The sequence below is a fragment of the Lucilia cuprina genome, chromosome 3 (assembly GCF_022045245.1).
Source record: "Lucilia cuprina isolate Lc7/37 chromosome 3, ASM2204524v1, whole genome shotgun sequence".
Taxonomy (NCBI): Eukaryota; Metazoa; Arthropoda; class Insecta; order Diptera; family Calliphoridae; genus Lucilia; species Lucilia cuprina.
In genome coordinates, this window is record NC_060951.1 from 3,050,703 (window position 1) to 3,064,660 (window position 13,958).

At 29.2% G+C, this 13,958-nt stretch overlaps 2 protein-coding genes across 2 annotated transcripts in view; both read right to left on the bottom strand.

The window, feature by feature from the left end:
- LOC111682524 overlaps positions 1 to 9,336 on the bottom strand; it is a 36,301-nt gene extending 26,965 nt beyond the window's left edge. The window contains exon 1 of the mRNA XM_023444496.2: positions 8,889 to 9,336. The gene's annotated coding sequence lies outside the window, so the exon portion shown is untranslated. The remainder of the gene's footprint in view (positions 1 to 8,888) is intronic.
- A 648-nt stretch (positions 9,337 to 9,984) lies between these two features.
- Positions 9,985 to 12,919, bottom strand: LOC111682537 (pyruvate dehydrogenase E1 component subunit alpha, mitochondrial-like). The gene is made up of 4 exons (XM_023444509.2): positions 12,719 to 12,919; positions 12,467 to 12,656; positions 11,704 to 12,401; positions 9,985 to 10,594 (listed from the first exon to the last, which is right to left on the bottom strand). The coding sequence occupies exons 1-4, from the start codon at positions 12,872 to 12,874 to the stop codon at positions 10,148 to 10,150; spliced, it is 1,491 nt and encodes a 496-aa protein (XP_023300277.2). The 5' UTR covers positions 12,875 to 12,919; the 3' UTR covers positions 9,985 to 10,147.
- Positions 12,920 to 13,958: the final 1,039 nt, after the last annotated feature.

Genomic DNA, 13,958 nt, shown 5'->3' on the forward strand with positions numbered 1-13,958 from the left:
ATATAATCTAGTCTATAGTCTAGTATGTATTCTAGTCTATAGTCTAGTCTGTAGTCTAAAGTTTAGTCGACATTCTAGTCTAATATATAGTCAATAGCCCAGTATATAGTCTAGTGTAAAGTCTAGTCTATATTCTAGTCTATAGTCTAGTCTATAGTCTAGTCTATAGTCTAGTCTATAGTCTAGTCTATAGTCTAGTCTATAGTCTAGTCTAAAGTCTAATCTATAGCCTAGTCTATAGTCTAGTCTATAGTCTAGTTTATAGTGTAGTATATATTCTAGTATGTACTTTTGTTTTGTCTAGTCTGTACTCTATACTGTACTTTAGTCTCTAGTCTAGTGTGTACTCTATACTGTACTATAGTCTATTCTATAGTATATTCTACAGTTAAGTCTATAGTCTACTCTATATTCTAGTCTATAGTCTAGTCTATAGAGTAGTATATAGTCTAGTCTATAGTCTAGTAAAGAGTCTAGTCTATAATCTAGTCCTGTCTATAGTCTAGTCTATAATTTAGTCTAAAGTCTAGCCTAAAGTCTAGTATGTAGTCTAGTCTATAGTCTAATATATAGTCTAGTCTATAATCTGGTCTATAGTCTAGTCTATAGTTTAGTATGTAGTCTAGTCTATAGTCTAGTCTATAGTCTAATCTATAGTCTAGTTTATAGTCTAGTCTATAGTCTAGTCTATAGTCTAGTATATAGTCTAGTATATAGTCTAGTCTATATTCCAGTCTATAGTCTAGTATATAGTCCAGTCTATATTCTAGTCTATTATATAGTCTATAGTCTACTCTACAGTCTACTCTACAGTCTAGTCTATAGTTTAGTCTATATTCTAGTCTATAGTCAAGTCTATAGTCTACTCTATAGTCTAGTCTATAGTCTGGTCTTTAGTCTAGTCTTTAGTCTAGTCTATAGTCTAGTCTTTAGTCTAGTCTATAGTCTAGTCTATAGTCTAGTCTATAGTCTAGTCTATAGTCTAGTCTATAGTCTAGTCTATAGTCTAGTCTATAGTCTAGTCTATAGTCTAGTCTATAGTCTAGTCTATAGTCTAGTCTATAGTCTAGTCTATAGTCTAGTCTATAGTCTAGTCTATAGTCTAGTCTATAGTCTAGTCTATAGTCTAGTCTATAGTATAGTCTATAGTCTAGTCTATAGTCTAGTCTATAGTATAGTCTATAGTATAGTCTATAGTCTAGTCTATAGTCTAGTCTTTAGTCTAGTCTATAGTCTAGTCTGTAGTATAGTCCATAATCTAGCCTATACTGTTTGCTTTTGTATAGTCTATAGTCGTGTCTATAGTCTAGTCTATAGCCTAGTCTAAAGTCTAGTCTATATTCTATGGTCTAGTCTATAGTCTAAGGCATTATTTAGTCTATAGTCTTGGCTATAATATATTGGCTAGTCTATAGTTTAGTCTATATTTTAGTAAATTGTTCAGTCTATAGTCTAATATATTGTCTAGTATTTAGAGTAGTCTATATTCTATTCTATAGTGAAGCATATTGTCGTATCTATAGTCTAGTCTTTAGTCCAGATTAAAGTTAATCTATATTCTATAATCTAATCAACAGTTTACTAAAAATGACAATTTTGAACAATGTTTGTTTTCTTTTTATTTACCATGTTATTTGCCGCCTGATTAAACTCAATTAAAACTTTTAATTAAATTTGTTTACAATTTTTTTGAAAAATAATTTTTAATTTTTTGTAAAAAAAACAAATTGAGTTTATTATTATTTTTCATTAATACACCCCAAGATACACAATAAAATTATTGCTTTATTTATCTATTTAGTTAATTTTATTATTTTTTTATTAAATTGTCTCTTTGTGTATCAACAAATGTTTTTTTTTTATCAAATATTATATCTTTTAGCGCCATACCTTTTTCGAAGAGTTTGTTGTGTGTGTGTGAATGTGTGTGTGTTTGGCTCATTTTGTTTAATATAATTTTTTTAATACTATTTTTGAATTTATTAACTCAAGGTTAATGTCATTACAATGCCATTAATTTTATTTTATTTATTTTTCTTTTTAATATGCCTTTTTGTTCAAAATGTATTCTGGTAGATTTTGTTTATTTTTAAAAACCTAAAAAAAAAACATTATTTGAAAATGAAAATTTTATTTTGTAATAAAATTAAATAAAATTTTTTTGTCACAACACAAGTGAGAGTATAATAGTTTTAACACACATAACTACAGCTGTTGTAAGAATTTGTTAAAAGTTCAAGAGCATTTGGTAAGAATTTTGTTAAAATACCTTTAAAGAGCCACTTACACACACAGACACGCTTTGATCTAGTGCCGTTAGATAGTAAAGGTTTTGAAAATATTTCTCTTAAATTATTGTTTATTTTTTTATGATTTGTTTCTTATTTTGACATTTGTACTAAAGCTGATGAATTATATTTTTATTTTGCTTCTTTTTTTGAAAATATTAGTGGGTGTGATTTTTCGGTAGTAAAAATTATACAAAGTTTATTAAAAAAAAAAGATTTTTATAAATCTGCGATATATATATTTTTTTGTACATTTCAAGCAGATGGTAAAAATGTCATATATTGTTTTTAAGCGAAAAATAAACAACAATTCTGTTGAGTTGAAGTATGACTAAATTCAAGGAAATTTTATAGAATTTCCAAGAAAATCACTCATAACGAAAATAACACCAAAAAAAGTCACATGCAAGTTCAAGGGACAAGAAAATCTTTTTATTATTTCTATAAAAATATTGCTAATATTTAAGATTATAAACTATACTATAAATTATACATGTATATTCTGTACAACTGGACGATAAAGTTGACTATCGGCCAGACAATAGACTAGACCATAGTTCAGACCACAAATTAGTCTTAGTTTAGATTATGGACCTGTAATATAAACTAAACTTCAGTCCAGATTATAGTCTAAACTATAGATAATAATCTATAGCCCGTAATAGTTAGAGCTACTAAATTGTAGTCCAGATAATAGATTGAATGATACTGCAGATTATATACTAGTCTATAATGAGGATTAAATTCCAGGCTGTAGTCCTGATTACAGACTAAAATGTAGTCCAGACTATAGACTAAACTATAGTCCAGACTATAGAATAAACTATAGTCCAGACTATAGACTAAACTATAGTCCAGACTATAGACTAAGCTATAGTCCAGACTATAGACTAAACTATAGTCCAGACTATACACTAAACTATAGTCCAGACTATAGACTTAACTATACTCTAGAATATAGACTAAATTATAGTCCAGACTGTAGACTAAACTATAGTCCAGACTATAGACTAAACTATAGTCCAGACTATAGACTAAACTATAGTCCAGACTATAGACTAAACTATAGTCCAGACTATCGACTAAACTATAGTTCAAAATATAGGTTAGACTATATATTCAAGACCGAAAACTAGACTATAATTAAAACATAAGATTCAATTTTAACCTACAAATATTACAGACAACACTACACTTCAGATTATATACTAGACTGAAGTGTATACACTAAAATTCAGACTATAGACTTGATTATAGTCCAGACTAGACCAGAATTTATTCGAGATCAATAACTATACTAAAGTCCATCTATACACCAACTTAGATTATTTACTAGACTATATTGCGGATGAAACTCCAGACTATAGACTAAATTATAGTATAGACCATAAACAATAATATAGTTCATAATATAGAATAGACTATAGTCTATTCTAGACCAAAATCTAATTTACAAATAGTTTAGACAATAGAATCGTCTATAACTTAGATTACCGACAACACCAAAGTCATGATTATATACTAGACAGTAGTGTAGACTAAAATTCAGACCTAAGACTTGATTATAGTTCACACTAGACTATAGACCAGACTTTATTCAAGATTATACTGTAGTCCATAATATAGACTAGTGTATAAATCAGACTACAGTCCCAAATATAGACCATACCATATAATATACAATTTGTATTTGACCATTGTTTACATTATATATACGATTTTAGTTTGTTTTCTTACGATTTTCTTTAAGCTCAAAAGGATAATTGCTATCATTAAACAATTCATTCACAATAGTTGATTTTCTTTAAAACAGCTGTTTGCAACAATAGGGGACATTTTTTCACATAAAAAAGTGTAAAGAGAACATATTTCACGAAATTGATTGGAATTAAACACAGATCACAGATTGGACTACACCATACACCAACTATAGTGGGCTTTATAGGCTAAAATCTGTAATCATGAATAAATTTTTTACTTATTCACCCCTATCGCCAATCATCATTTCATGTGAAATATGGTCCATTTTCACTTTTTTCGTTTGCTAATCTTTTTGTGGTGAAAATAATTCTCCTGTTGTAAAATTTTTTATGGAATTTTGTAAACATTGAAACAACTGTTCCATACAAAATCAACTATTGTGAATGAATTGTTCACAACAAGTTCACGATGGGGTTCTATAAATCGACTTTCGAAAAAAGTCGAAGTCGACTATTTTGTTCCAAAAAAGCCGATAACTCGACTATAGTCTATGAAAAAAGTCGAAAAGTCGACTTTGTAAATAAAAGTTGAAAAGTCGATTTTGTAAATAAAAGTCGAAAAGTCGACTTTGTAAATAAAAGTCGAAAAGTCGACTTTGTAAATAAAAGTCGGAAAAAGTCAAAAAAAAAAGTTGAAAAAAGTCGGAAAAAGTCGAAAAAGTCCAAAATAGTCGGAAAAAGTCGAAAATAGTCGAAAAAAGTCGAAAAGTCGGAAAAAGTCAAAAATAGAAAGAAGTCGTAAAAACTCAAAAAATTGCAACAAATAGAAAAAATATAAATAAATTGTTTTTAATAATAATAATAATAATAATAATAAATAATAATAATAATATAATGTTAAATGGCAACATTATAAATTTACGCTTCTGGCAACTTTATAAATTTTTAACTCTGTTCGGAAAAAGTCGAAAATAGTCGAAAAGTCGACCATTTATAAAACATTAAAAGTCGAAAAATCGACTTTTAACTTAATGCAAAAAGTCGAAAAGTCGACTTTTCATAAAATGCAAAAAGTCGAAAAGTCGACTTTTCATGAAATGCAAAAGGTCGAAAAGTCGACTTTTCATAAAATGCAAAAAGTCAAAAAGTCGAAAAGTCGACTTTTCGTTTCAACTATAGAACCCTAGTTCACGATAGCAATTTTTCCTTCAAGGGGAATAAAAATTTCAAGGAAACAAAAGTTTCACTTCTATTGGCGATAGGCGATGAATAATAAATATAAAATCACGTGGATTTAAAATTTTTTAATTTTTCTATTACTTGTAATAATTAAAAGATATTTTTCGCACAATAATTACTATTATATATATATTTTTTTTTTTTTTTGAAAATCCATTAGTTCTAATTTCTATTTTAAATGCGTTTCTTTAAATTATTCGTAGAGAAGAAAAAAATAAAAAAAAATTATTAAAAATAGTTTTAAAATTTAATTGTTTTATAGTTGAAGTATCCATTATTCGCTCAAGCGAATTGCTCATCTGTCATAGAATTTGTAGTCAACACTTTTTGGGCCCAAATATACACGTCATTCGATAAGCAACAGCGTATTATTTTAGTAAAAATAATTTTTTTTCAAAAATCTTTAATTTTTTTTGACACATTTGGGTGCTGGGTTGGAAATTTAGCAAAAAATACAAATTTTAAAAGTGTGCACTCCCCTGGCTCTTGGAGGTTTCTCACTAGCCAATGTCATGGTTGTTTTAAATTTTATATTAATTTTATATACTATATTTAAATATTTATTTATTTATTTGTCATTTCGTTATTCATCTGTAAACATTGTTGTTCTTTTATTTGGTTGTTATATTTCGGAAATTGTTTGTATTTTAAAAGATACAAAATAAAAATAAACTTTTTTTTCAGAAAAAAAATTGAATTTGTAAATTTTAGCTGTTGATGTATTATAATTGAAACTTTTGGAAACATTTTTAAATTTTGCAAAAAAAATGAATGTTTTGATTGGAAAATATTACGAAATGTTTGATTGCCAAAAGAATATCCGTTTAATTACAATAAATATTGAAATTTTATATTCTATTAAATTTTACTTCGTTTTTATGGTATTGTGCATTTAATTTTTTTCCATTTCAATTATTTTGCATTTTAATTATATTTTTTTCAATTAAATTTTTCTTAAAACTTAATGCAGTCATAAACTTGACTGATCTTTAAAAGTTTTTGGCACTTGAGGAAATTTCAATTTACAAATGGATTTATATTAATAAAATAACAATAACATCATTTCTAAGCAAAATGCATAAAAAATTTCAAAAACTTTTATTCTAGAAATTATTCATTTTTTTACTTAAAGTTTTAAATTTATTTTATAATTTTTGTTTTTATCTCTACAGCTATAAAATATTGTCGCTAATTTACTTGTTCTCTCATTTCCGCTTAAAAAACACAAAATTTAAATTTTCGTATAAAATTTTGAAAATGTTTAAGATCGTGTATTTTTGGTTTAAAAATAAACCTGAAAAAAACGTGTCGCTGAAATTTAAATCTTTGCACCTACACTTGGTTTTTTAATAGAAGTTTTAATAGAAGTTTTAATTAAAACACTTTTTTTAATTCCTTTTTTGTTTCTGGAAAACAAATGCTATTGTTTTTTAAGAAATAAGTTAAACCATTAAATGGTATGAAATCCCGAGGTCTCTTACGAGACCTAAATAATAATTAACAAAATTAAACGCTTTATAAAAATAAGAGGGTCTATAGTCCAGTAAAGTGTATAGTCTAGTCTATAGTCTAGTCTATAATCTAGTCTATAGTCTAGTCTATAGTCTAGTCTATAGTCTAGTCTATAATCTAGTCTATAGTCTAGTCTATAGTCTAGTCTATAGTCTAGTCTATAGTCTTAACTATAGTCTAGTCTATAGTCTAATCTATAGTCTAGTCTATAGTCTAGTCTAAAGTCTAGTCTATAGTCTAGTCTATAGTCTAGTCTATAGTCTAGTCTATGGTCTAGTCTATAGTCTAGTCTATGGTCTAGTCTATAGTCTAGACTATAGTCTAGTCTATAGTCCAGTCTTTAGTCCAGTCTTTAGTCCAGTCTTTAGTCTTGTCTAGTCTATAGTCTAGTCTATAGTCTAGTCTATAGTCTAGTCTATAGTCTAGTCTATAGTCTAGTCTATAGTCTAGTCTATAGTCTAGTCTATAGTCTGGTCTATAGTCTAGTCTATAGTCGAATCTATAGTCTAGTCTGTAGTCTAGTGTATAGTCTAGTCTATAGTCTAGTCTGTAGTCTAGTGTATAGTCTAGTCTATAATCTAGTTTATAGTCTAGTTTATTGTCTAGTTTATAGTCTAGTCTATAGTCCAGTCTCTAGTCTAGTCTATAGTCCAGTTTATAGTCTAGTCTATAGTCCAGTCTATAGTCTTGTTTAGAGTCTAGTCTATAGTCTAGTTTATAGTCTAGTCTATAGTCCAATCTATCGTCTAGTCTATAGTCTAGTCTATAGTATAATCTATAGTCTAGTCTATAGTCTAGTCTATAGTCTAGTGTATAGTCTAGTCTATAGTCTAGTCCATAGTCTAGTCCATAGTCTAGTCCATAGTCTAGTCTACAGTCTAGTCTACTGTCTAGTCTATAGTCTAGTCTATAGTCTAATATATAGTCTAATATATAGTCTAGTCTATAGTCTAATCTATAGTCTAATCTATAGTCTAGTCTATAGTCTAGTCTATAGTCGAATCTATAGTCTAGTCTATAGTCTAATCTATAGTCTAGTCTATAGTCTAGTCTACAGTCTAGTCTACAGTTTAGTCTATAGTCTAGTCTATACTCCAGTTTATAGTCTAGTCTATAGTCCAGTCTATAGTCTAGAAGGTAGTCTTGTTTAGAGTCTAGTCTATAGTCTAGTCGATAGCCTAGTCTATTGTCTAGTCTATAGTCTAGTCTGTACTCCAATCTATCGTCTTGTCTATAGTCTAGTCTATAGTCTAATCTATAGTCTAGTCTATAGTCGAAAATGTAGTCTAGTATAGTCTAGTCTATTGTCTAGTTTATAGTCTAGTTTATTGTCTAGTCTATAGTCTAGTCTATAGTCTAGTCTATAGTCCAGTCTATAGTCTAGTCTATAGTCCAGTTTATAGTCTAGTCTATAGTCCAGTCTATAGTCTAGTATGTAGTCTTGTCTATAGTCTAGTCTATAGTCTAGTCCATAGTCTAGTCTATAGTCTAGTCTATAGTCTACTCTATAGTCTAGTCTATAGTCTAGTCTATAGTCTATTCTATAGTCTAGTCTATAGTCTATTCTATAGTCTAGTCTATATTCTAGTCTTTTGTCTAGTCTATAGTCCAGTCTATAGTCTAGTCTACGCTCTAGTTGTATAGTCTGTTGTATAGTCAACAGTCAACAGTTTTTAGTGTAGTCTATACTCTAGTTTATAGTATAGTCTATAGTCTACACGATGGGCTAGTCTCTAGTCTAGTAAATAGTCTGTACTATAGTCTAGTCTATAGTCTTATCTACAGCCTCGTCTATTCTATTCTATAGACTAGTCCATAGTATAGACTATAGTCTATAGAAAATCTAGTTTATGTAATAGTCTAGTCTATCGTTTAGTCTATATTCTAATCCATAGCCAGGTCTATAGTCTAGTCTAATCTAAAGTTTATACTATGATCTAGATCTATAGTCTAGTGTATTATTTTCTTCAATGGAAAAATTCCTAATTTGTAAATATTTGAAAAAAAATTATTTAAACTTATGCCTTCCACCCTCCAACAATTATTCAAATTAAGTTGTTTTTTTATCACAAAACTACTCTAAGCTTTTGATATTATTGTTAAAACTTAAATAATATTTAATGGATTGAACAGAAGAAAAACAACTTACCTCTTCCAACCTGCTGCTGCTGCTACTGTTCCATCTCATAAAACCGAATACACCCCAAGGTATATATAAAGTAGATGACTGATGATGATTATTATATGATTAAGTAGCACTCGTAAATACTTGTACTTATTCAATTTAATAACAAAAAAACACACACAAACAAACAATTTCTTAAAAGATTTAAGGAAAAAATATTTGAAAATTTAATTTCAAAACTGGCTTCACTAATTGACTTTATTAGTCTGTATTAAAACTTTTTTTTGGATTTTTTTTATAATTTTTTTTTTAATATTTATGTTAATTTGTAGAAGTAGTTGCGATTTATGATTGTTTTGAGATAATTATGTTTAAATTACAAATGCATTTTATATACAAATAAAAAAAATTTACATAATTTTTTTTATTTTAAATTTGTATATTTAAAAACAATTTTTAAATAATTATGATGCTGTTGTTTTTTCATAATTTTGTTGGTTTTGATTTTTTTTTTTTTTTTTTTTTTTTTTTTTGTCAGAAAACTACAAAATTTTGGCACTTATTCTAAAAATTTGTTTCTTTTTTAGTTATTATTTTTTTTCAATATTTTTTCTATTTTTTATAAATTTATGTTAAATATTTTCTTTATTGCTTTTTGGGTTTTTGAATTTTTTTCTTTATTTTTTTTTTCAAATAATTTTTAAAATTTCTTAATTAACATTTTCTCCATTTTGCGTTGTCGTTTTAGTTTACCCGAGTGTTTTTTTTTAGGAAGACGTTTGTATTGTTGGACCGTTTACTCAAGACTGAGTGTATAATGTTCTAAAAGATCATTAAGAAGATCTGTTAATATCAATGATAAAAACTAATTTATACAACAATCCCTAAAGTATAAAGAGAAAATGTTAAATAAAAGCTTTATTTTTTCAGCAAACTCTCTTAAATCTATTTGTAAACACACTCTCTCGCTCTCTTTTTGTTTTGCAAAACACAATCATAACGTTAGGCGATAAAGCATAAAGACACTTGAAAATCAAAATACAATAAATTAATAACATCTCTGATGTTCTCTCAATTTTGATGGAAATCTGAATTCTTGACATAATGTAAACATTGTAAATTTTATGTTAATTCTGTAAACAATGTAAATTTACTTTAATTTTGAAATACTTGACACGATGTAAACAATTTAAGTTGAATGTAAAAAAAAATAATAACATAAAAATAAAATAACATAAATTTTTTGCAATAACAATTTTAAATCTAAATTTTTGTAATTCCCTTTATTTCTTTTTCGGATTTTTAGGCTTTTTATCTTTATCCTTCGCCTCCGTTTTGGGTTTAGCATCTGGTGACGGTTTTTGAGCTAAATCCTTAGTTTGTTTTGCATTTTTCCCTTCATCTTTTTTATCATCCCCTTTTTTCTGTTGCTTCTCCTTTAAATCATCCATTTTCTTATCTGTCCCAGTTAAAGCTTTCGCTTCAGTTTTTTCTTCTTGTTTAGGTAATTCTTTTATTTCCGATTTAGGTGTAGCTTTTACCGTTCCTGGAGGAATTAAGCGTATTCCCACATTACTATGTTTTAAGTCACGCCATATAATATTTCTAATTTTGCCCTCTAAATTTTCAGCATAAACATCAGTGGCCAATTCAGCAGGATCAGTTTCTTTTTCTAGTTTGACTTGTTTAACGATCTCATCTATTTCGGTTTTAATCGTATCATCGATTTTCTATAGGGGAATAGAATACTTTAGAATAGACCAGGGACTAGGCAAAAGACTAAAGTCTAAACTTTACTTTATACCAGACTATAAACTAGACTATACTATATACTAGACTACAGACTAGGCCATAGACCAGACTATATACTAGGCTATAGACTTGACTATACGCTAGACTATAAACTAATCTTGGGACTACACTATAGACTAATCTATAAACTAGACTGTACACTAATATATAGACCAAACTTTAGACTGTAGACTAATCTTTAGAATAGATTTTAGACTAAGCTATATACTAATCTATAGACTAGACTATAGACTAATCTAGGGACTACACTATAGACTAATCTATAAAATAAACTGTACACTAATCTATAGACCAGACTATAGACTAATCTATAAACTAGACTGTAAACTAAACTATAGAATAGATTTTAGACTATTGAATAATCTATAGACTAAGCTATAGACTAATCTATAGACTAGACTATAGACTAATATATAGACTAGACTATAGACTAATCTATAGGCTAGGCTATAGACTAATCTACAGACCAGAATATAGAATAGAATACTATATCAGAGACTAGACTATACACTAGACTTTAGAATAATGTATAGACTAGAATATAGACTAATCACTAGACTATAGACTAGACTGTAGACTAATCTATAGACCAGACTATAGAAGAGATTTTATACTATATCATCGACAAAACTGTTGGGTAGATTATATACCAGATCATAAATAGATTATATTATGGACTAGACTATAGGCTAGGCTTTAGACCAGGCTTTAGACTACAATATAGACCAGAATATGGACTCGACCATAGTTATAGACTAGACTATATACTAGACTGTGGACTAATCTATAGACTAGACTGTAGACTAGTCAATAGACAAAACTATAGAATAGTTTATACAGTACACTATAGACTAGACTTTACGATAGATTATATACTAGATTATGGACTTTAGACTTGACTATAGAATACAATAAAGACCAGACTATAGAATCGACTATAGCATATAGACTAGATTATAGTCCAAACTACAATCCAGTATATAGACTTGGCTATATAGTCTCATTTATATTTTATACTTTAACTCACCTTAAACTCCTCCTCTTTTATCAATTTATGCTTCAAACACAAATTCCTAAATGTCGTTATCGGATCATATTTCTCACGCATCATTTGTACCTCTTCTCTCTTACGATAACTAGTACCCGGATCAGACATTGAATGACCATGATAACGATAAGTTTCCAATTCCATAACTATAGGACCGCATGAACGAGTATGAGTTATAACAAATTCCGCAGCACTGCGAACAGCCAAAACATCGTTACCATTAACCCACAGTCCTGGTATATAATCACCTCTAGTATAATAATCTGTACTACACGAAGACCTCTTCATAGATGTACCCATGCCATATTTGTTATTTTCACAAACGAACACCACAGGTAATTTCCACAGACAGGCTATATTGAATACTTCATGCAGCTGACCCTGGTTGGCAGCACCATCGCCGTAGCAGGCGAAATTAACACCACCATCACAACTATAGGCATGAGCAAATGCTATTCCCGCACCTAAAGGCGTTTGTGCTCCCACTATACCATTGCCACCGAAAAAGTTGGGAGCATAAGTATGCATAGAGCCTCCCTTGCCGCGACTGCAGCCGGTTTGTTTTTGACACAATTCAGCTATAATATTGTGTATAGAAACACCCATTAGCCAGGTCCAGCCATGAGAACGATAGGAAGTTATAATGGTGTCCTGAGATCGCATAGAAGATTTAATGCCTATTTTGAGAGCCAAGAAGTAAGGTTAAGTTTTATTTTTTGTTGAACCCTTTCTTCCCCCTTACCCACACAACAGGCCTCTTGACCCACATATAAATGACAAAATCCTCTTATTAACTTTTCCTTATACAAATTACCACAAGCATTTTCCATTCTTCTTATAGTTTGCATTTCTCGGTAGAGTTTTAAGGCCAGTTTTTGGCTTAAACTTATAGAGGAGCAGGGCTCCTTTTCCAAATTGTATAATTTAAAGCACTAAATGGATTTGGCAACAATATTTATTTAGTTTCTTTTTTCAAAACTAATATTTTACTCACATTTTCTAATTGTATAGTTACACTGGGTCCTGAATCCTTTACATTATCATTTCCCTCACTGGCATTTTTCTTACAAAAATGTTCCAAAAAAGAGAAACAGCGATGGGGAATCCTTTGGTTTAATAGTTTTAAAGAATAGATTTTTAAAGAAAACATATTTGTGATATTTTTAAGAAAAATTGTGTAAATATTTAAAATTTTATTGAATTTTGTAAGAAATTGAATAAATAATTTGTCAAAGTTTTAGGAATAAACAAAATTGCCAGGTTGAAAATATTCATTCGGAGAACAGGAAGTTGCCATTGAAAAACAAATTCCAGGCTATAGGCTGCCATAGAGTTTAGTTTATAGTCTGGTCTACAGTCCAACCTAAAGTCTAGGTTAAGTCTAGTCGTTAGTCTACAGTCTTATCGCTAGTCTTGTCTACTCTATAAACTAGGCTATAGTCGAGACTTCCGTCTAAACATAAGTTTAGTCTATAGGCTGGATTGTAGACTAGATTATATTCTAGTCCGTAGTATAGTCTATAGCCTAGTACAAAGTCTAGTATATAGTCTAGTTTATATTCTAGTCTATAGTATATTGTAGTCCATAACGTAGACTAGACTATAAATTAGACAATACACGAGACAACCGACTAAACCAAAGATTCGTCTGTAGGCTGGATTGTATACTAGATTATATACTAGTTTATAGTATAGTATGTAGACAGTTATAAAGTCTAGTCTATAGCCTACAGTATAGTGTAGTCCATAACCTAGACTAAAGACGAGACTATAGAAATACGGTAGACTACCGAGTAGACATAAAATTAGTCTATAGGCTGGATTGTAGACTACATTATGTACTACTCCATAGTGTAGTCTATAGCCTAGTACAAAGTCTAGTCTATAGCCTAGTATGAAGTCTAGTCTTAGTGTAGAGTGTAGTGGAGTCCATAACCAAGACTAGACTATAGATTAGACAGTAGACGAGACTACTGACTAGACCTAAGATTAGTCTATAGGCGGGATTGTAGACTAGATTATATACTAGTCCATAGTATAGTATATATTCTGTTATGAAGACTAGTCTATTGCCTAGTATGTAGTTTTATCTATAGCCTATAGTATAGTGTAGTCCATATCCAAGACTAGACAAAAACGAGACTACCGATTTAACGTAAGATTAGTCTATAGGCTGGATTGTAGACTAGATTATATACTACTCCATAGTGTAGCCTATAGCCTTGTATAAAGTC

Excerpts from the sequence above, each read along its gene's own strand:
- LOC111682537 (XM_023444509.2), bottom strand. The coding sequence starts at position 12,874 with ATGTTTTCTTTAAAAATCTATTCTTTAAAACTATTAAACCAAAGGATT. Across the intron at positions 12,402-12,466 it reads TCAAGAGGCCTGTTGTGTGG|GCATTAAATCTTCTATGCGA; the intron begins GTAAGGGGGAAG and ends CTCTCAAAATAG. Across the intron at positions 10,595-11,703 it reads TAAAAGAGGAGGAGTTTAAG|AAAATCGATGATACGATTAA; the intron begins GTGAGTTAAAGT and ends ATTCCCCTATAG.